Source organism: Passer montanus, unplaced genomic scaffold (assembly GCF_014805655.1).
Source record: "Passer montanus isolate IOZ18808 unplaced genomic scaffold, ASM1480565v1 scaffold229, whole genome shotgun sequence".
NCBI classification, from domain to species: Eukaryota; Metazoa; Chordata; class Aves; order Passeriformes; family Passeridae; genus Passer; species Passer montanus.
Genome location: NW_024366915.1, coordinates 251006 through 272109, shown reverse-complemented (window position 1 = coordinate 272109; position 21104 = coordinate 251006). Strand labels below are relative to the sequence as shown.

At 44.6% G+C, this 21104-nt stretch overlaps 1 protein-coding gene across 7 annotated transcripts; it reads right to left on the bottom strand.

Moving 5' to 3' along the window:
• Positions 1-1812: 1812 nt before the first annotated feature.
• On the bottom strand, positions 1813-12885 carry LOC120502678 (39S ribosomal protein L50, mitochondrial-like). Of its 7 annotated transcripts, none has more exons than XM_039710275.1 (2): positions 12719-12885; positions 1813-2326 (listed from the first exon to the last, which is right to left on the bottom strand). In XM_039710275.1, exons 1-2 carry the CDS (start codon positions 12868-12870, stop codon positions 1927-1929), a joined length of 552 nt encoding a protein of 183 aa, XP_039566209.1. In that variant the 5' UTR covers positions 12871-12885; the 3' UTR covers positions 1813-1926. The 7 variants fall into 7 exon arrangements, 6 of the variants coding, with proteins under 6 accessions (XP_039566209.1, XP_039566210.1, XP_039566214.1 ...); XM_039710276.1 differs by having other exon boundaries at positions 1813-2323; XM_039710280.1 differs by lacking the exon at positions 12719-12885 and adding an exon at positions 2854-2977.
• Between the last annotated feature and the right edge of the window lie 8219 nt (positions 12886-21104).

The window sequence follows — 21104 nt, the reverse complement described above, 5'->3', positions numbered from 1 at the left end:
CATTTGCCAACAGAGATAAAGGAGCCCAAAGAATCCACAACTCTGTAGTTATAAATTATTCTGCCAGGATGTCTTTTTTTAAGCGTGTCAAATCTCCAGGAAGAGGAGATCAAATCATTACAGTCAGATTTATTGACAGCACTCAGAAATTCTATTTCTATTCAGAAGTAGAAAATGCAATGCGAAATACCTACCTTTTTCTTCTTCAGAATTTCATGAAGATTTGTTTTGCTTTCTGTGACTGTACTTTTGGAAAGATTACAATACAAACTGCTCTTTCATGTACAGGAACTTCTGTGTGAACTCGTGAAAACAAAACAAAAAACCCCCCAACAAACAAACAAACAAAAAACCACCAAAAAAGCAGACAGCTAAAAGAAGACAGCTGATATCCAGAGACAAGAATTAAATGGTTACTTTTTCCTTTAAATAGAAACTGTCTGGATGCTTAAGGAGAATGCATCCCATCTGATCCACAGCTCAGGGATGTAAAGTTGTAAAGTCTGGTGGCATGTTCCACAAATTCATGGATTACTTAGATAACACTGCACTGCAATTATGCAGTGTTCTGATGTTTTCAAGTGAAAGTAAGTGTGAGGAAAAGCAGAAATAAAGCTCAACTGAATTATGTGTTATAAAACCCACCAAGTTTCATATTCTGGAAAGAAAACATCAATTTTGACTATGTTGAGTGTTTCATTCCATGAGAGCTCTTGTTGACATATGGTAAGATATAAAACAGGTCAATTGAACAAATTTTCATATTTTGTTTGTTTTTTCCTTTTGAGAAAGGGAAATGGGAAGATCACAGCATCCTGAAGGCTAGCACAGACTAATCCTCACACCAGTTCTGTTGGCAACTCCAATTATTTTGACAGCCAGATCTGGGCCAACCAGGAACAGTACGAAGAAATCCAGCCAGGCAGACAGCTACAGTGCCATTCATCAGCCCTGGAAAAAGCATTCCAGAGCCTGGCATCTGTGCTCCAGAGCTTGCCAAGCACATCCCCAGAGTGGCCCCACAGGCATTGGTTTTCACAGCAGCAAAACAGAAGGAAAGCAGATCTCTGTGAGCCACAGTGTGAGCAGTGGGAAGCACACTGCCACGGTCCTGAGAATCACAAAGATAAAAGCTGTGAAACTCACCCACTGGGATAAGGACAGTTTAATAGGGGAAGCAAAGACTGCACAGACAAGCAAAGCAAAATAAAAAATTAATAACCTGCTTCCAATGGTTAGACTGGTGTTCAGTACCTCCAGCAGAGCAGGGTCCCATTGCACATCCGTGACTTGGAAGGACAAATGCCATCACTCCACATGTCCTCTGCTTCCTTCTTCCCCCATTTTTTTATCCACTGAGCCTGATGCCATATGGTCTGGAATATCCCTTGTGTCAGTTTGGGTCACCTGTCCTGCTGTGTCCCCTCCCATGTATCCCCAATCCCTTCACCTGTGTGACAGTAAGAATAACAGCAAAGGCCTTGGCTTTGTGCAAGCCCTGCTCAGCAAGAGCAAAAACATCTCAGTATTATCAGCCCTGAGTTCAGCACAGGTCAAAAATACAGCTCCATGACAGTCCCTGGGAACAAAATCAACTCTACCCCAGCCAAAACCAATACAGAGGTGCAGAGTAGAAACTGTGGAGATGGCCCCCTTGTTGATCCCCACTGGATCCTGTCAGTGCCCCGCAGCAGGAAAAAAAGGCAAGGGGCAGCTGGCAGTGCCCACGCTGCACCAGTGCCTCACAGTGCAGGGAAAAAAGAGCAGAACTGGTCTGCAGGGAAAAAAGAGCAGAACAGGAAGAGCCAAACCTGCGCACAGCACAGTGAACCTTTATTACTGAAATTCACAGCTCTCACCCCAGCCAGAGGGCCGTGCTGCTGTCCTGCAGCACCAGCCAGGCACAGGGATGCTCTGTGGGGGGACTCACTGCTGCCAGATGATTTTCAGGTTCGGGGGCAGCTCTGCGGCCGCGAGTTCATCGATCTCGGTGCCGTCCTTGACGGGGCTGCGATAGAAGCCCAGCACGTCCCCGGCGCGGCGCATGCGGTGCAGCTGCGAGTTGGGCACGGCGTGTCCCAGCTCTGCCGCCAGCCGGGCCAGCAGGCGATGCTTCAGCCTGGTCTCCTGCAGGGGAGCCTGCTGCCAGTCCTCGGGAACAGCGGGCCCGAAGACCTCCCTGACGTGGGACTCGAGGCAGCTCTGCAGGTCCTGGGGCGGCACGTAGCTCCGGCGGCGAGGCGGGGGGCGGATCAGGCTGGCCTCGCTCCTCTCCTCCTTCTCAGGAACTGCTCCGTCTGCTTCCACTTCTCTTCCCTCCTTCCTGCTGGCACCAGAACACACTTTCAGCCTCTGCACTACTCAAGACAGAGTCAGAGCGTTTTTGTATTCGTGGTGTTTTAAACCACTCACTCCAGACACTCCACACATCCCCTGGACTCGTCAGGTCTGTCAGCCACAAGTGCACAGGCGTTCCCCGGTGCTGCTCCGCACACGGGCTGCCTCTGCAGAGCCATCACCCACCCACCTTCTTTCACTGGTCTGAGTGAAAACAGCCTTTTAACAGGATCAGCTACTTCTTTTCTTTTTGGAGTTACAGCTCCATTTTCTAATTTGCTGTGAATAAAAAGCGTATCAGAAAATAACTACCACAGAAGAAAATCAGTGCCCATATGTAAAAAAAAAAAATTAAAAATCATTATTAGTTTTTAAGTAAAAAACTTTGTCTTCTCATATGCCCCTAGTCAACAACCCATGCGTGGTTTCACGCAAAATGTCACAGAGGAACTGGTTTTCGATCCGCGAAATCCCACTCTTCCCACTCGTAACGAAAGCAGCTCTAAAGGCTCCAACCCTGCACCACCGCAGCCCGGCAGCAGCGCGCCTCGGCGGGCGCTGGCTGCCCAGAGAACCCGCGGAGTCTCCTTCCCTGAGGACATTCCAAAGCCGCCTGACAAACCCGGAGCGACTTGCTCAGGGGCTGTCTGTCGGGCTAGATGACCTCCACGGCCCGGTTAAGGCCCGGCATGCCCCCCAGAGCGCCCTGACCCCCGGGGGCCCGAGCCCCGGGCTCCGCCGCGCCGCCGCCCGCAGCGCCCGCACCGCCGCCATGCTGGGGGCGCGCCGGGCGCCTTCCCGCGGCCACCGCGGGTGACGCATTTGCGCCGCGCCCGCAGAGCCTCATGGGAAATGTAGTCCGTCCCCTCAAGCCAGCCCCCTCTCTGGGAAACGGAACTTTCCTCAGGAAAGTGGAAATCTCCTTAGGAAAAGGCGTTCTTTGATGTTTGGTCTTTGTGTACTCTCAGGCCTAATCGACAAGCAGGGAGATTTAATCAAGCAGACAACAAGATGTACCTGATGGTCAGGTGTTGAAAATCTGCAGAACCACAGAATGCTGAATTGTAAGGGACCCATCAGGACCATTGAGTCCCACTCCTGGTCCCGCACAGCACCATTTCCAAAAGTCACACCATATGCCTGAGGGTATCATCCAAAAGCTTCTTGAGCTTTGTTGCTATTTCAGTGACTTCCTGAGTGTTACACTGCTTTTCCTCTGGAAAATCACTGGAAAATCTAGCATGGAAATGTATTTTCCAGATGGTATATGGAAAGGCAAAATGTGATGGTACAGTATCAGATTTAATGAAGAACCAAGTTCTGATATCCTGTAACACAATGTACATGTGAAAATTATGCCTGTCAGACCAAACGCCCACATTGAGGTGCACAGCTGCAAGCCAAATTTTCTCCCAAAAATTCCACATAACCAGCCATATTGCAATGACATGCAAACTTCTCTGTTGTGATGCCCGAAAGATAGGCTGGAAATAAAAGCACACAGACTGATGTCTATAGAGCAGGTATTTGTTTATGCAGTGCTGGAGGGGAGGGAGATTTCTCCTCCTAACTCACCCACCTGTGTCAAGTGCTGCGCTATATTTATACAGCTGCAGCGACGGCTGGCTTCAAAGGAGAAAGCCATTGCCCCTTCGGGATGTCCCTACCAGCTGCAGCCAGCACCACCAGCAGCACTGCTGCACTCTCCTGAACCTTGCTCCAGTCAGCAGGACACCTAAGGCTTTTGCCTTGTGGGATGAGAAGCAGTGTGGAAAACACAAAATACAAACCACAGCAGATGTCTGAACTCGACGAGCTTGCTGAAAGGACAATTTGTAGGTGTGGTTTCTGTCCAGGAACACTGGACACCAAAGCTGAAATTCTAACAGAAAATAGGCACAGCTGCACAGAGGCTTAGAAACAGAGCTATAAAATGTAACTCTTCATCAGCAATTAAAAATCTCTGTCATTCCTAGCTTCCTAGACACCAACATGGCATTCCTAGCTTGCCATAAAGAACAAAGTCATGGGAAGGGACACCGATGTTGCTGACTCTTAGCCTGTAGATACCTGGATAAACTGGCTGATGGGGTGGATTCTCCCAAAGCTGTCAGGACAGATAATCAGTGGAAATGAAGTTACTTCAGAATGGAGACATGCAGTGAAGAAGTACAGACCATGGAGTATCTAATTCTCTGTGCATTTTTGGCAGGTTTGTGTTTTACTGAAGATTATTCACAGCCACATGCTGGGCCCTGTCGTCTGCTGAATTGGGATATGATGTCTGTAAAGCTAGTGTGAAAATGAATCTCTGACTGCAGGAGAGAAACCGCCAATGCCTTTGTATCTCACAGAAGATTACCTGTTTATTTTGTGAAATATCTACCCTCTCTATACAAAAGTAAGCCAAGGTTAAATTCCAGCACTCAGAGCTTGATTTTGCCTCAGGTCCCTGTTAAAATACATCAATTTTGATTGGAGAAGGGTCTGAGAAACCTGGCCTAATAAGACCTGATTTGAGTGGGGTTGGATCAAAATGATAAAATCTATGCCAATGCATGAACATGGGAGTATCTTTCTTTGTCAAATATGGTAAGGAAAGATGGATCTGCCAATCAGGAAAACAAACAGTGGGACCCAGAAAGAAGAGACTATTAACAGAGTTTTTATAGAAAGGTTGTTTATTTTGTAGAAAGTTTGCTTGTAAATAAATTCCTTCTTCTTGCACAAAGGAATTTGTTCTCAGCTGGTTTATCTGAAACTCTCACACTGCCAAGTCCAAGTCCTGGGCCCTCTGCACATTGTTTGGTCTCGCAGTCAAATTCTGTCACCTCTTATGCCATGAAAATTGTCTTCTGGTTTAGAAGGGATGCCTCAAATTCATGTTCTTAATTTCCAGCTATGAGGTTCAGTGAAATTATTGACCTCTCTTGGACTTTTGAAATGTCAAACTAAGTACTACTGGACAAACAGGAAATAACTTTGAGACAAATGGATAAATCATTTCCTCACAACAAAACATTTATTAACTGGATACAGCTTCTTGCTTGCTTGCTTGTTTGCTTGCTTGCTTTCCCCTCTTCCTTTTTCTATTGCCTGTCCCATTTCTTGCTGTGAGATTTTTCTTTGCAAGAATGAGTATGAATGGAAAGAACAGAGCACTGTCCTGGAATTGTACAGTACAAGGATATAAAAGAGAGAAGAGCAAGTACTGAAACATTCACAGCTGAAGCTACAGAAACCAGTTGTATCTGCAGGCACTTGGTGGAATAAATACACAGTGACACTCCAATCCTGACACCCAAACCCCACTGCAGGGAAGCCAGAGGAGAGATTTTCCCACCTGCCACTGTGACTACCCTGGCATTTCCAGGGCTTTCAGTGGCTGGAAACAAAATGTGGTTTTTCCTGTGCCATTTTCCTGGTGTCCTCTGCCAGGAGGCCTAAAGGCCTTGCCTTTGGAATAGCATGGAACTCACAAGCAGTTTTTACTCACTCTAATTTCCAAAGATGTTCTGAAGGTATCCAGCTGATTACTGGAGAGCAAAGCACTGCTGTGATGCTATTTCTCAGCTAACCTGCACTGTGCCTTTGTGCTGTGTAACTGATACCACCCTGCTGACAGATGAAGGGTTGCCATTTTCTTTGGTTTCATCTCTCAAGAGATTTAGGTATTTTTCACCTATAATCAGACTTGTTAAGAACTTAAGGCATAAATCACCTGGGAGAGAGCTGGGAGAAGAGCCCATCCATTACCAAAAAGAAAAAACCAAACAACCCCCACTGATTAAACCCAACAGAAAATATTTTCTTGGTTCATTCCAAAGCAAGGAATATGGTTTTTAAAATAGTTCAACCAAATGCCACCTCAAAATGAATTTTATTCAAAGCTAACTAAAGCCAAAGTGGGCTTGTCATCAGATATACCAAATTTTTGCCTGTTTTTATTCAGTATGAGGTCTCTTGTCATCTGCAAGGTTTTCTATTTAACTGTGCCCACGGCCCTGCTGCAAAGCACCTATCCCAGATGCCTAACAACTAGGACACGTGGTCACTGTCAGAGGGGCCCCTTGATGTGCTGTGCTATTGTTGCTTGCTCTTGTGAACAGCTGTCTTTGTTTCCCACAGGTATTTTGCTTTCTGCCAGGAGCAGTGAATGAACCACTCCAGCTGAGCTGTGAATTACAGCTCCAGAATGAGCAAGGATCCTGCACAACAACAGCACCTGATCTAATCTTTCCTTTGCCTCTGTGCTGAGGGAAAGTCAAGGTAAATTCACGTTGAATGTCTAAGTTCACTCAATGGCTGACAAGACCTCTTTTGATGGATCCAGTACAATGAGTGATGATCCCAACCAGCACAGCAGTCATTGTGTACAATGTGTGTCGTATATCAATGAAAATGTGCATTTGTGACCCATCTGTGCAACACCAGTGGCTGTGATTCTTTTGTCCTATCCCTACTCTCAGAGGTGACTTTTAATGAAGCAGCAGAGGCTTTGTTTTTAAGAGCCTCTGGTCAAAGCAAAAGAAGTGGGAATGGTGCAGATGCAGATATGGAGACAGTTTCAAAAGAGACTTCAAAACTTTGAAGTATCTAGGCAGAATTTGTGGGAAAGTATGGTGGAGGCATCACAGAATAGTCATGGGACATTGAGGACAGATGAGCCAAACTTAAGTTTCCAGTAAAGGACCCCTAAGGCCTTTTTAGCACATAGGATCTCTGATCCAGCCAGCTTGGCTGTGTGTTTGTTACTGTGCTTCAAACATGTAACAACAGGCAAGGTGGATCCAGGATGTGTGGAAATCCTTTTCTATTAAAGGCACAGAAATTAGGTACCCCTCTCTGGTGACAGTGACATAATAATATTTAGATCATAGCCATGAAGCAAAGCCAGAATTCTTGTATCATACTCTAGCACATATTGGAGAGACAAACTTTTACCTCTTTGGAGGCATACACGCTTCCCTCCTGCTTCTCATACACTTCCAAATGTGGTTTTTTTCACTCTCCTCCTGGACTGTGAAGCATGGGCCTGTGTATGCTAAGGGTAATGTGTGTGTCTGTTTCTCTCAGATGTCTCCTCTTTACTAGGACCTGTGAAATACATGGGCATAGCAATGTTCACACATGAACATGTTGTAATTAAGCCATTGAATCCTACTCTTATTTAAAAATATGCAATTTAAAACTATGTATCTTGAATTTTAAACTGAAACATTAATATAAATATATAATATTTTTGTACACACATACACACACACTCACTCTATGCAAACATTCACCTTCACACAAGTTAGATATTGCTATTTGGATTTTTTGTTCTGTTTCTCTGGCTGCCCTGAACATCTCACAGCCTGGCTTTCAGAAGCTAATGCAAAAATCAGGGCAATTAGACTGTTCACATGAATTCTTGTATGTCACTAATCTTGCTTTTAATCTGCTGGATTGTTCCTGGAAAAAAAATATTTCCTTCATGTTTCAAATCTGCAAAATTCTAGATTCCTCCAGAATATAAAGAGACCATTTGGCTTCTCCTTCCTGCACCATGACACAAAGACACAACTATTCCTGTACAATTACAATATTAAATTACTCTTTTTGGCCTATCTACACTTCTTCTCAGTGTCAGTGGGAAAAGCCATTTCTTTCCTAACATAAAAACAGCTGGATGAAGTCATTTGGTCGGAGTCATAGAGTCATCTCTCTACAAAGGGATGAAAGAGGGAAACAAAGGCAGGCTCTTGGAAAATGTCATGGAAATGTCATGGCTGTCACAGTCCCAGCTGGGCCATAGCAGTGGTGGGAGCAATGGTGCTCACACAAGTCGTACTTTACACTTGTGTGTTGATCCTATAGCAGCACCCAAGCTGAAACATTTGTGTGAAAAGCTTTTCTACATCCCATGCAGAAGAGCTGCCAGCTCAGGACCAGCTCCTGTGCTGATGAACCCTCTCTGGCAGACACAAGGCATTTGTGGTGCTGCAACAAATGCCCTGCTTGAATGTGAAGAAGCTGATGGAAGCTTCCCAAGGAGCCACAGAGATCTCCTGTAACATACGGGCATGCTGACAGGGACTGTACAGATATCTTCAAATTCCAAAACCTGAGGTCCCTGCCATGAGCTGATCCCTATTAATAGACCAGATGGCCAGCTTTTCTCATCTGCAATTCCTCTTGTTTTCTGACAGCTTTTAGTAGGTCAGGTGACAGATAATATTCCTGCAATGTCTCAGGCCCCCCTTGACAACACCAGTGTCCAGCAGAAGCCAAGCATCCACATGTAGCAGGCCCAGGGCCTGCAAGGCCTCCTTGGTGGTCAGAAGCCTGAGCTAGGAAATGCCAAGTCATGATGACTGGGCCTTAGCAGCCCCTCTCTTCTGCCTTTCGGACCTTGCGTATCTCTCTGTAAGCCTATAGGTCACCTTCCCTTGACCCTTACTATTGGACAATTTCCAAAACCCCTGTAAGGTATATAAACCCCGACTTCTGCCTGGTTTGGCAGAAGAAGCTGTCACTGAGAACTTTCGTAGAGGACACCAATAAAGAATTCTTCGGAACCTCACACAGCACTTCTCCTCTCTCTCCCAGCGTTTGCTGTGGCACCAGCAAGCTAAAGAGCTGAAATCACAAAGAGCTGAAATCACTTGAGCTTGCTTGGGTTGCCTGTGGCTGGGAGCTACTTGGGCACTCGGACGCTGTGCTGAGCACCACTGAGCTATCCTGGCCAAGGCAGCCCACCGGGCACAGCCTGGCTGGAAGCCGCCTTCAATATCCACAGATCTGATTCCAGGCCAAACTGGGAGTTGGGCTCCCTAAAAAATACAAACTGTCCCAGCAAGAGCTGTGCTGCTAAAAACATTCAGAAGAACCTTAATGGTAAGAGACCAGTAGTTGTTATTGATTGCATTTTACTGGCAGGTACCAAATATATCTCTCACCCCCTCAAACACTGCTGAAAGCAATTGTTCTTTTGTTGTTCGTAGATGATGAGCGGCATCTATCATCTCATCATCAGATAAGCCAGGCAAAGATCAGGGCTGCTGCACTTAAGCTCTCAGCTCCCTTAGAACTCTTGCTTCTTATGATCTGTGTACTAAAGGTGTAACACTGTCACAGTTAACAGATTAATGACAGCTTGAAGTGTAAGAGAAGTGGCAAGAGAGGGGCAGAGGACTTGGCCCTTAGGAAAAGTTTTGTGGTGCATGAGGTAGAAATTGAAGGCACTGCTGTTTGTTCTGATCTGCCATTCCTCAGGGCCTGTGAATGTACAGACCTCTTCTGCCCAATGAGATGAAATTTAAGCACTATTGGAACAGTAAAAATGCACAAATATGCAGGAGGTAACCATGACCAATTCGGTGACCAATTAGAAACTGCAGTGTTAAAACTTGAATGTAAATTTCATCATAGGCTGGCTTGCTATTCTCAGCAGACCATAGTTAACTTTTACAGGTTGTTCATAAATCCCTAGAAATCCATGATGCACAGTTTGAAAGCTACTAAACTAAGAAACAAGGGACATAGCTGTGGCAGGTGAATGACACTTTGCCCATTTTGTTTGAACTAAAAGGATAAGACTATGCCACCAGTGAAAGAGGCCGTGAACTCAATATATATTAATTATAGATATTTCCCCAATTTCTGTCTTTTTTCTCATGTATATTAATTTTCCTCTGTCACATAAACATGAACAGAGCCCATATCACCTGGCTGCCTCCCTGCAGGGCAATCCCATGGAAAAGCAATGCTCCCTCTGCTGCTACCCAGCAGTCAGATCAGATGAAGTGGGAGTGGAGAGCAGCCTGAGGAGAGTTCTGCAAGGTAATAGTTAAACACAGAGACTTAAGGCAATGCCTTTGGAGAGCTGTCTGTGATTTTGGTACTGTGACAGGGAGTTGAGGTGCCCCAAGAGAAGCAGGGCTTGTGATCACAAGTCTATCTGTCTACAGAGGGACTCATCCACTCGGTCGTCCTGGTGCGGTGGCCTCTAGCAAACCCCCACAATGAAGTCACCTGTCCCTGTCCTCCCTTAATCCTGATTCATCATCTGTTGGACAGCTCCTCATCCATCCCTGGGCACAGCTCCATTCACTCCAGATGGTCACTGACATAGAGGGTGACCCCTCCTCATCTCCCCCCCAGCCCATGCAAAGGATTCTCTATCCTTCCATTCCACCACTACAGTCCCAGGAGCCACCCCAGCACATTGTCATGATGCCAAGGAGCTGGCAGCCCTGCAGGTGTGCCCATGCCCATACACAGGCAGGTAAGTTCAACTCTGATGAAGGCAAAGTAGTGGCTGGAGTGGCTGGAATTCCTTTGTGCTGCCATTCAGGTGCCCTCCTGCTGATCTGTGATCCCTCCCCGTGTTCTGGGCATCTCTTGCTAGCCCTGGCTTTAAACTGAAAGGCTTGAAATTCCTCTCCCATAGCAGCTTCAAATTAAGGCCCTCACCAACTTGGTGAGCCTGTCACTAAAATGCCCTCTCTGTGTCAGAAGGACCCCAGCAGTCCCAACAGGTTTCTCCAAGTACATCCTATGTATGTTCATGACATTTATATATCCAGCTATAGCTTTAGCTGTAAGTAAAAAGAAGGAAGTAGCAGAGTCTGATAATGGTTTAAATAATTGTTGAAATCAGAAACTAAAACATGGTTCAATCAATTACCATTTCATTACAGCTTAATTATTAATTATTGTTAAATCGTTGTTGAATCACCGTTAAATTATAATTGATTTATTCCTTAATCACAATTTGCAATTTTTATCATTAAATATCATTTGATTATTACCTAATCATTAATAACACCTTTTTGTTATTCCCACAATGATGACTTCTCCTAAAGATTCACCTGTGCCAGTAGAGTTGTGGGTGTAAGAATGGAGGGAGAGAAAAGGAAACAGATGCGGTGACAGCTGCTAACGCTGCAGATGTTGTAGCTTTACTGTTGTTTATGACTGTGAAGAATAAAGCACAGGAATAAGGAAATAGAATATTTGCTTTCCCAAATCTCTCTGATGACAAAGCTGTAAATTTCCAGTTGGGACAGGTCTATGTAACAATCAAAATGCAAAACTGTACAAGACAACAACCAGAGTATTGTGATTCAAACCTCTGTTTGAAAGAAAAATATTTTGTCATATTGATAAGAAGCACTCCTCTTTGAAGAGACTCGCTACTGTTGTTAAATTACTGATTTCTCTGTATTCACCACTTGTGCCTGAGGAATATACACCCTCTTCCTCCCCTCCCCCCACAATGCGTGAACCAGGGTGTTTATCCTGCACAGGAAGGCGTGGTGAATGGAATGCCCTGGTTCTGGGGGATCCTGGTGATCTGCTTGAGCCCCAAGGGGAGAAAATGAGGTAAATGCAGGAGCTGAAAAATAATCTCTGGCACAATTAGTAATGCCCTTGTTGGACAGGCAAGAAATCAGCAGATTTCACACGTACTTAAGGGTGTTCCTCCTTGTTCCTCCTTGTTCCTCCTGCCTTTTGTGCTTGCAAATGCTTGCTGAACCTGAGGTGCCCTAATGGCTGTACATAAATTATTTTCTCAGCGACTGCAAGAGAGAAGCCAGCCCAGGAGCCTGCCTGTACATCAGCATAGTTTCCCGTTTTGCTGCATCACAGCACAACTGCAATTTCCTCAACAGCCTTTCATTCTAAATGTCAGCGACTTCGGCCATTGGGTTTCTTAGGTGCTCCTCGTTCCCTTCGGGAGAGCTGCCAGGTAGCACAAGGTGACCCGTAAAGCACCGGGATTAATAGCAGTTACCTCGGTGGGGATGGTCAGAGAGGAGAGGGCGTTAGGTAAGAAAAGCTGATCCCACCTCCGCTCTCTGCCCTCCTTGCAGACACACACCGAGGGCATTTCAGTGTGCCCAGTGCTCAGCTCCTTGCCCGCATTTCCAAGCAGAGAGATTCTGGCCACGCTTCTGCCTCGGGCGAGGGCTCCTCCGCGGGGCACCAAGCTCAGGGCAGAAGCGGGCTGACTTTTCCCCGTTCCCTTAAGAGTTCCACTCACCTCCCCTAAGGGAGGGGCCGTTTCCTGAGGCGCGGCCGGACTCCGGCCACTTGTGCTCGCTCGTCACCGTGCACAGGCATATCCCCGGAGCAAGCACAGAAACATCTCCTCCATCCCTGCAGGGTTTCTACCTCCCTGCTGGCTCGGGTGCCGCAGCCACAGCAGCCAAGCCCAGCCCTGAGGAGCAGTTGTGGCTGCTCATCAGCCATAACTTCGTGGTCCCGCTTTCCCCGGTGTCCCAGCCTCGCTGCACCGCCCGCCCCCTTATCCCCCACAGGGGAAGGGGAAGCATCCCCCCAGGGACAGCCCGATCCCAGCGGGCCATTTACCCGATCCGAGCGGGAGATTTACCCGATCCGCTGGGCAGCCCCGCACGGCCGCTCCCGCCTCCCTCCCTCCCGCAGCTCCGCTCCCGCCGGGATCCTGCTCTCGGCGTGTGGCTCACTTCTCTTCCGCGAATTTCTCTCCTCCCTCTCGGCCGCTGAGGGTGGGATTAAAGGCATCAAAGACCAAACATGTGACTCTGCCAGCACCGGGATGCTCAAGGAAGGAAGGGAAAGGCAGCTGGCCGGAGGGGGTCACCGCACAGCGGGGAGGGGACCGGTCCCTGGAAGCAGGTTCAGGAGTCAATCCCGAGCCCCAGGGGCGGAGGCAGCTGCGCAGCGGGAGCTCCTCATTCCCGCGCTGCGGTCCCCGAACGCTCCATCAGGAGCGGAGGGACAGCCGCAGGGGAAGCGCAGCTCGCCCAGCGCTCCCCAGCTGGGTGTCACATCTGCCCGGTGGCACCACGGCCGCGTGTCACCTTTAGTGGGTGTCACTTCTGCCGGGTGTCCCCTCTGCCCGACGCCACTTCTGCCAGGTGTCCGCGCCAGCTCCCGTGCCTCTGGGGCACTGCCCTCCGCCGCTGGCACCTGCTGGATGCTCCGGACCTCTCGCCTCACTCCTGGGCACCAGGACGTTCTTTATGTACGTGTCACCCCTGGCAGGTAAAAGCTTTCTCAGTCTGCAGCGAAGACTTCACAGGACTATTGGCTGAAGTGGGGAGGCTCATCAGCTACGCAAAGATTTACACCAGGCTGTTCAAGATTCAAACATTTTAACAAACTGCTCCAAGACTGCCTCTGACCGGTTCACTCTCCCTCCCTGCCACCCCCCCCGGGCCTTTTCTCTGTGTTCCTGTACACACACACCCTTCAGCTCCGTGGCCATAAGGTCTAATTAACTGATTACCTGAAAGATGCTTCAGGGAAAGTTTACTGTCTGTCATTGTAGGAACTCTTTGGGTTTATGCCTGCAGCTCCAGAAAATGCAAGTGCATGTATTTGGGCTAAACTATTTTTAGGCTCAGACCTCTCTTATATCTTAGAAGAATCTTGGGGGAAAAAAAAAAAAAAAAAATAAAAAAATAAAAAACAAACCAACAACAAAAAAACCTACCAAGAAAAAAAAAAGCGACTGTGAAAAAAAGTCTTCTAAACAGTAAACAAGAATTCTAGACTAAGAATTTTAATTTAACTTAAATTAAAAAAAAAAAAAACCCACAACAAAAAACAACAAAAAACCAAAAAAAACCTACCAAGAGAAAAACCCCTTAGGCCCTTTCAGTAAAATACCATGTTCTGTTGAGCACAGCTAGAATGTTGCTAGTGTCCAATCCTGTAATCAGAAGCTTCTAGCATGATATATGTTCTTTAATTTTAACATAGCAATTTCTATTATTCCGTCTTATGATGTTCCAAGGCAATCAGCTGGCAAAAGCTGACCCACACTTGGGGCTTTTTATTGCAGAGACAACATGGAAGAAAGGGAGAAAGCCAGAGGAACAGTAATGCCCAAAATAAACAACACAATCAAGCACCAATCAGCTGGGTTCCTGTAGTGACTTCCTAGAAACAGATTAGGCATGCTGGAAGGTCCACCAGCTTACTAAGATAATGTTACTCTCTCAAAATAATAAAGAAATCATAGTTTCTCAGGTGATTTACTTACCCAAATCTCTCTTTGCTGGCCACCTGTGCCTCTTTTTTCTGTTTTTAATGACAGTGATTTATACTCTACCTTCCGCTTAAATGCTCTCATGCCTCCAGAAGTTGATGCACTGAAAACACAGCAGATTCTGGAACAGAGGAGAGAAAAAAGAGTATGTAAGAGTTCTGGAGATGGGAAAAAGCTTATACATTCCTAGGAGGTCTGTTATTATGTTCTTTCCAGGATAAGAGTTGCAGAAATTTTAAGAAACAAAAAATGGGGTTTTTTCCACTTCTGTGTCAGTGTGCATGTGGGAGGGTGACTATTGAGCAGCATCAGCAGAAACACTCACCACACTGCACTCAGAATTACATTTTGGATGATGTTTTAGCCAGCAGAATTTATTACCAGGGATCATAAATTAAAAAGAAAAAAAAAATGTACCCAAAGGCCTTAACTTTGGGAATAAATATTTAGGTCATTGTAAATTTGTGTGATTTCTGTGCAATCTTCCCAACTTCCTCTCTGCTCACTTGCACGCCTTTCAGGGTACACTTGACTTTCATTCTTAAACAATTACTTCTTTAAAACAGCTTCTGTTAGACCCAAAAGACTGAGGGAGAAGAGTCTTAAGTGATTTTGGGGCAGTGGCACAGAATGACAATGGAAGCCTGTCATTCCTGACTACTCATCCATTCTTGTCATGGTGCTGTTTCCTGCTGTGCATGAGCATAGGGGACACTGATGTAGCTGAAAAACGAACTTTTTCTTCTGCTGAGTTTTGTCTTAGTTGGGTCACTTTGTCCCTTCAGTTCCACACACCAAATGGCATTTGGTCAGCACAGCTGGGAGGGCTTTGGAAAGCAGAGATGAACATTTGGGGACTCAACTGCTCCTGCAGTAACCTAACTGCAACCTGAAATGCTCAGAAGAAATAGTTACTTATGAACTTATTCAGTCTGTACAATAACAGGGCAGAAGCTTAAAACTATGATCAGAAAAAATCTTGGGATGAGAATTTATCCAGGTAGCAAAGGTTTGGCCCAACCATCCAGATCCCAGTATTTTCCGTTGCCAAAGCACCTTTCCTATTGTAACAGCTCTGATGGCACTGAGCATTTGTGCAGGGAAATGGGAATAATATTTTCTTTTCCTTTGCCTGAGATCGGGTACAGCTCCTGCTTTTCATAAGTATGAGTGTCAGAGACAGGACAAGACAGGCAGGTGGTGTTTAGATATGTGCTCAATGTGCAGGCAGGGCCAAAATTCATGGTCTTGGGAGAGCTGAACTGAGAAGCCTGGTATCCTCCAAGTTCTTATTTGTGTCCTATGCATCACTGCCAAATTATCTTCACTCCTGCCTTGTGTACCCTGTCTCCAACTGATGCCTTGGCTTTCCTCCTACTGCCTCATGTTTTATATGAGAAGGCAAGGGCACGAGGGTATGGACGCTCCAGCTGATTTTGAGCTGCTTGTGCTGATTATTCAGCCAACAAATCAAGCAAACAGCTTCCTGTTCAGGCTGTCTTAAAGTTCTGCTCAGCAGGATGGACACTCAGCTCTGCTCTGCCAGGCACTGCCTGAAGTAGCAGCAAACACATGTTTGGGGATTACCTACTTCAGCCAGTTGCAATGAAATTTGAGAAGTGTGTGCAACACTTACTAGGGACAAGGAGGGAGCTGTGAAAAGACAGAAAGGAAAAGAAAAAAAGATAATTTTTATGTAAGGCTGGTCTCCTTAGGAAATATCCAAAGCCATTGCATTCCAGCAGGAGGAATGAATAATATGTTTAGCATAACTTGTTGTGCCATGTGTATATAACCTGTAAAGGCTGTACCTCTTCCACAAACACTGAGAAGTTCTGTCATGACAGCACTACTCCTTTACATACAGATACCAGATGATTGCCTGGTTATTCCTGTACTGTCAGCTGCACAATGGATATGTTCTCCTTGCAGGTATCTGCTGTTCTTCAAAGGCTAACTCTGAAAATAATTTTTAACTGCTAATTATTTATAGGGGTAAAAACCCCCTATATTTCGTGCTTGCATTCTGTTTTTGTAGGAAGCAACAGACATTTCTGATGGCTATTTTGAATAAAAATACAATATTGAGGATACCAAATTACATAGACTGGCAGTGGCTTTCTCTTTGTTTTCTTTCAGACTCAGTATTGATCACTGGGACAAAAAGTGTTCAAAGTCCTTTGCTGTTTACTGGAGACATAATGAGCTTATATGTCAGGGCCACTGTGTTTAACTTTAGACAGCAACAGTCAAAGGAAACACAGCTCCAGCAGGAATGAATTCATGCTGGCTTGGCTGTCTAGGGTACATTAGTATTCTCTAAAAAGGTTGAAGTATTTTAATCTCATTTACATCCTGGTCTGTCCATTTGGTTTTGGTTCTTCTCAGAACTAACCACCCTTCATATATTTCCCAAGTCTTCTCTCTATAAAATCTCCTATATACAACCACAACCAGACTTTTCAGGCTCTTACCAATAATTGATCTTGCAGATGAATTATTCAAATCTGTTCCTGTAATCTCTTCTATCCAAGCTGCACACATCTGAAGATGACAGAAACACACTCACTGTAGTCCAGTTCACTTTAGAGACCATTGAGCAGCCCTCCCCACCACACACACCCCTTTTCCTATGCTTCTTTAGCTTCTCCAATCAAACCATTAGAAAAAAGGCTGTTCACAGCTAAAAGAACAGCAGAGTGAGCCAGCACAGAAATGTGTTAAATGATGATGGAACTGCAGAAATACTGCAAGCCTGGTGACACTCAGAGAACTGGATGTACCTTGGCCAGTTTAGTGGCATATGTTCGGATGATCCAACTTCCTTCCTGTCTTGCTCCAATGTTCTGACTCTTGCAGACCACAGAGTATTTCTAAGAAAGGGACAAATTTTCAATTTAGACATAGAGTCTAGTGGCTCTTCAAAATATCTGTTAAAATGCATTGGCTCTCAGTTACTCGCTCTGTATTGCAACACAGAAGAATGGCCTGGAACAGTGTACTTTTTGCTAAAAAGAGATGCTGGTGCTAAAAAAAGGAGAATGAGGTGAAAAGACAAACTAGAGGATTTCCAAACTGAGAGTCAGGAGGAATTATCCCCCAGGGACTGCTGGAAAACTTTTACTTTCTTTTGCAAAATGGAGTGAAGTTATTTTGTATGGTCACTGAGCTCTATCCACTAGCAAATTCTGCATCTGTGTGAGAAGCACAGAGTGTTAGCAATTTCTCTGCTCTCTCTCACTGCAAATTTTAGGTGAGCACTTCTGGAACTAAAGGTCAGATGCTGGAATGAGGGAAATGGCCTGTCTAGGAAAGTCTGAATACCACTTGTACAAGTTTTAACTCCACAAAGATTCTCAGGAAAATTGGACCAAATTATAACTATTTTAAAACTGCTTCAAATCTCTAAGGGGCAGCACTGTTTGAAGTTTAAGAGGTTTTTTAATTCAGTTTAGCTGAATGGTGTTTTGTGTAACCTTTTTCATTCCATGTAATAGTGAACGTAACACAGAGACTAAAATAGTTTACTCCTAGTTTAGATTTTTAATTCATTCAGGTTAATTTATTTTTCTTTCAATATATAAATTTAGACAAGTCCTGGGAAGCCAATTAGGGGCACCTGCCTTACTTGAAGAAAGACATGAAAGACCATAATTAGTCCAGGATCTAGAAGGAAAACCTGCTTTAATGGCAGGAGTTATGTTGGCTAGTGTAAAGATGCAAGTGATTTCTCTAGCATTTATTCTGAAAATTCAGTAATTTTCATTGCTGAGTAATTAATATTTTCAGCTTACTGAAAAAAAAATGCTTACAATAAAAAGCTCACTTTCTTTTGTGAAAAATGCTTACAATAAAAAGCTCACTTTCTTTTTTAGGTATCTTAATGTGCCAGTAAAGAGCTTACTAGGATACAAAGTAATTTCTGAAGACTATCTCTTTAAAATTCAAGTGCAGCTACTTCAATTAGATAGCTATGGATAATAGAGATAAGCTCCTTTTCAGGAAAACTCTTCATATCACTATTTCCAGGAATATTTGCACACAGGAAACCTCTGCACAGACAGCAAAGTAAGGTGGTTCCAGCACCACCAGGTGTAGTGCCAGGGGGAAAAAAAAATAGTGAGAGTGAGTGAGGGGAAGGGAAGAAGACAGTAAAGCCTGTGCTCCATTTCCTGGCCTCTTCATTTCTCCTGATCACTACGGCAGCTGGGCAGTGAGGCAGCAAGGCAATCGCTAATAATCCCTGCTGAGGCTTCCCAGCCTGGGTTTCTCACTGACTGGAATCTTTCATTCTGTCTTTTTTAGATTGCCTGCCAGGATGTTCTGGGTGTCAGTGGAGTGAGAGAGCTCCTTCAATTCACACACATATTCTCCATTTAGCATCAAGTGTTTCTCTGCAGGAGGAAGACAACTAGAGAAGGAACATGACAAAACAAAAGTAAGTGAGAATTTTTGTGCAGCATATATAAGCATCTGAAACATTTCTCTCCAAGTCCCTTCTGGTCAGGTGACAATGGAATTTCTTTCCTACACCTGGGCAAAATGTGATCAGTGTCTCTCTTCCCAGATGTGAGTCGTAAGTATCCTACTATGCTACTTAGCTAAGAGTAACCATATAATAATAATAATAATAATAATAATAATAATAATAATAATAATAATAATAATAATAATAATAATAATAATAATAATAATAATAATAATAATAAGGCCTCTTCATTTCTCCTGATCACTACGGCAGCTGGGCAGTGAGGCAGCAAGGCAATCGCTAATAATCCCTGCTGAGGCTTCCCAGCCTGGGTTTCTCACTGACTGGAATCTTTCATTCTGTCTTTTTTAGATTGCCTGCCAGGATGTTCTGGGTGTCAGTGGAGTGAGAGAGCTCCTTCAATTCACACACATATTCTCCATTTAGCATCTAGTTGTCTTCCTCTACAGGAGGAAGACAACTAGAGAAGGAACATGACAAAACAAAAGTAAGTGAGAATTTTTGTGCAGCATATATAAGCATCTGAAACATTTCTCTCCAAGTCCCTTCTGGTCAGGTGACAATGGAATTTCTTTCCTACACCTGGGCAAAATGTGATCAGTGTCTCTCTTCCCAGATGTGAGTCGTAAGTATCCTACTATGCTACTTAGCTAAGAGTAACCATCTAATAATAATAATAATAATAATAATAATAATAATAATAATAATAATAATAATAATAATAATAATAATAACAACAACAACAACAGTAATGCTAATAGAAGAAAAAGTAGTGCAATTTCTGTGAAAGGAAAAGCAAGAACTCAGTTCAACTGCATTGGCTACAGCTTTATGTGTGTTCATTTTCTTTAGTCAGCTTGTCTGTCAAGAGAATTATAACATCCTAAATAACGTCAACAACAACTGTTGGCTAGATCAAGGATGCTGTGGAGTGATACATTTCTGTGTGATCTGATGTACACTGCTCTGGGTGGATATTCATTAGGTAAAGTTACTGTCTTACCAAATACAGTTCCACTGTTGGCCCTAGCTAATGTACCTAGCACAGCACCCTGCAGCACCACCCTTCATTCCATCTCATGCCCACAGCAACAACATTGTCTACTTCCCAATACCTGAGAGGAAAACACAAAATCTATTTTGAGAGTACAACCTTAGCTAAAATGATGTGCTTTATCCTTACCTTACAATGAGGTAAGGATAAAGTCATGCCAAGAGGAGGGGACACCGGAACAAACCTCAAGGACAAAATTTTGAGCAAGGACTGAAGCTTTGTGCTTCAAAGGTCAGCTTTTAAAATTAATCTTGTTGTTGCTTATTACACTTTGGTGACATGAAAGTGCCTCTTGCACAAATCAGCGGTTAAGAAAGGGATGTCTTTTAAGACACTGGTGTTTCTATTTTTGCTTCAAAGCACCAATGATCAAAATAGCAGAACAAGATAGAATCACCTTGTCTGTAGCCAGTGTACAAGGAAATTAAGGGGGTTAAGAAACTCAGTAGAAGCCTTTCATCCTATTTATTTATCTATTGTAATTGTTTTTAGGAAGAGAGCTACATTTGCTTTGAAGTCAAAGACCTATACACACATATGACAGGTGTGGTACTTTTATATGGAAGTATGTTCCACTAATATGCATTTTCTATTTTTTCCTTTTTCTTTTTTTCTTTCTGAGACTTTTCCTTCCTTTACTTCACCTCTGTGATCTGATCTAGAAGGCACTGAACAGATGTGCCAGCTGCCACAGGACACACTGAGGGCTGTGTTTCATACCTGCACTCCTCTGGTGCCTGGCACTGCGTTATCACAAAGCAACTGCTGTGGTTCCAGTCAACAACCTAGGAAATGAAAGGCTGATTTGTGTGCTGACACAAAAATATACCTTTACCACAGAAATATTAATGCACAGGGCTTTGCGCCACTGAATTTGGAATCTGGTTATCTCTTTTAGGGCGGTTAGTCTGCTGTGAGTGTTTTGGGTACTATTTTGCTTTGCTCAGGCACTGGTTGCCTGAAGATGTGGCTTTTCCACTTTCTGATCTTAGGCTGGCTGCTTCTGGTGTTCTTGGGCCCATTTGTCCAACCTCTCTCCTTGAGTGTGCAACCTGCAATCCCTTTCTTCATCTGCTACTGACAGCACCTGGAGCTGATTTGCCACAGCTCTTCTGTTCCCACCTTTGGGAGGAATCTGTGCTCTGCTATTTCCTCAGCAGACTCCAGGCACACAATTCTTCTCACAAAAGAGAGGATTT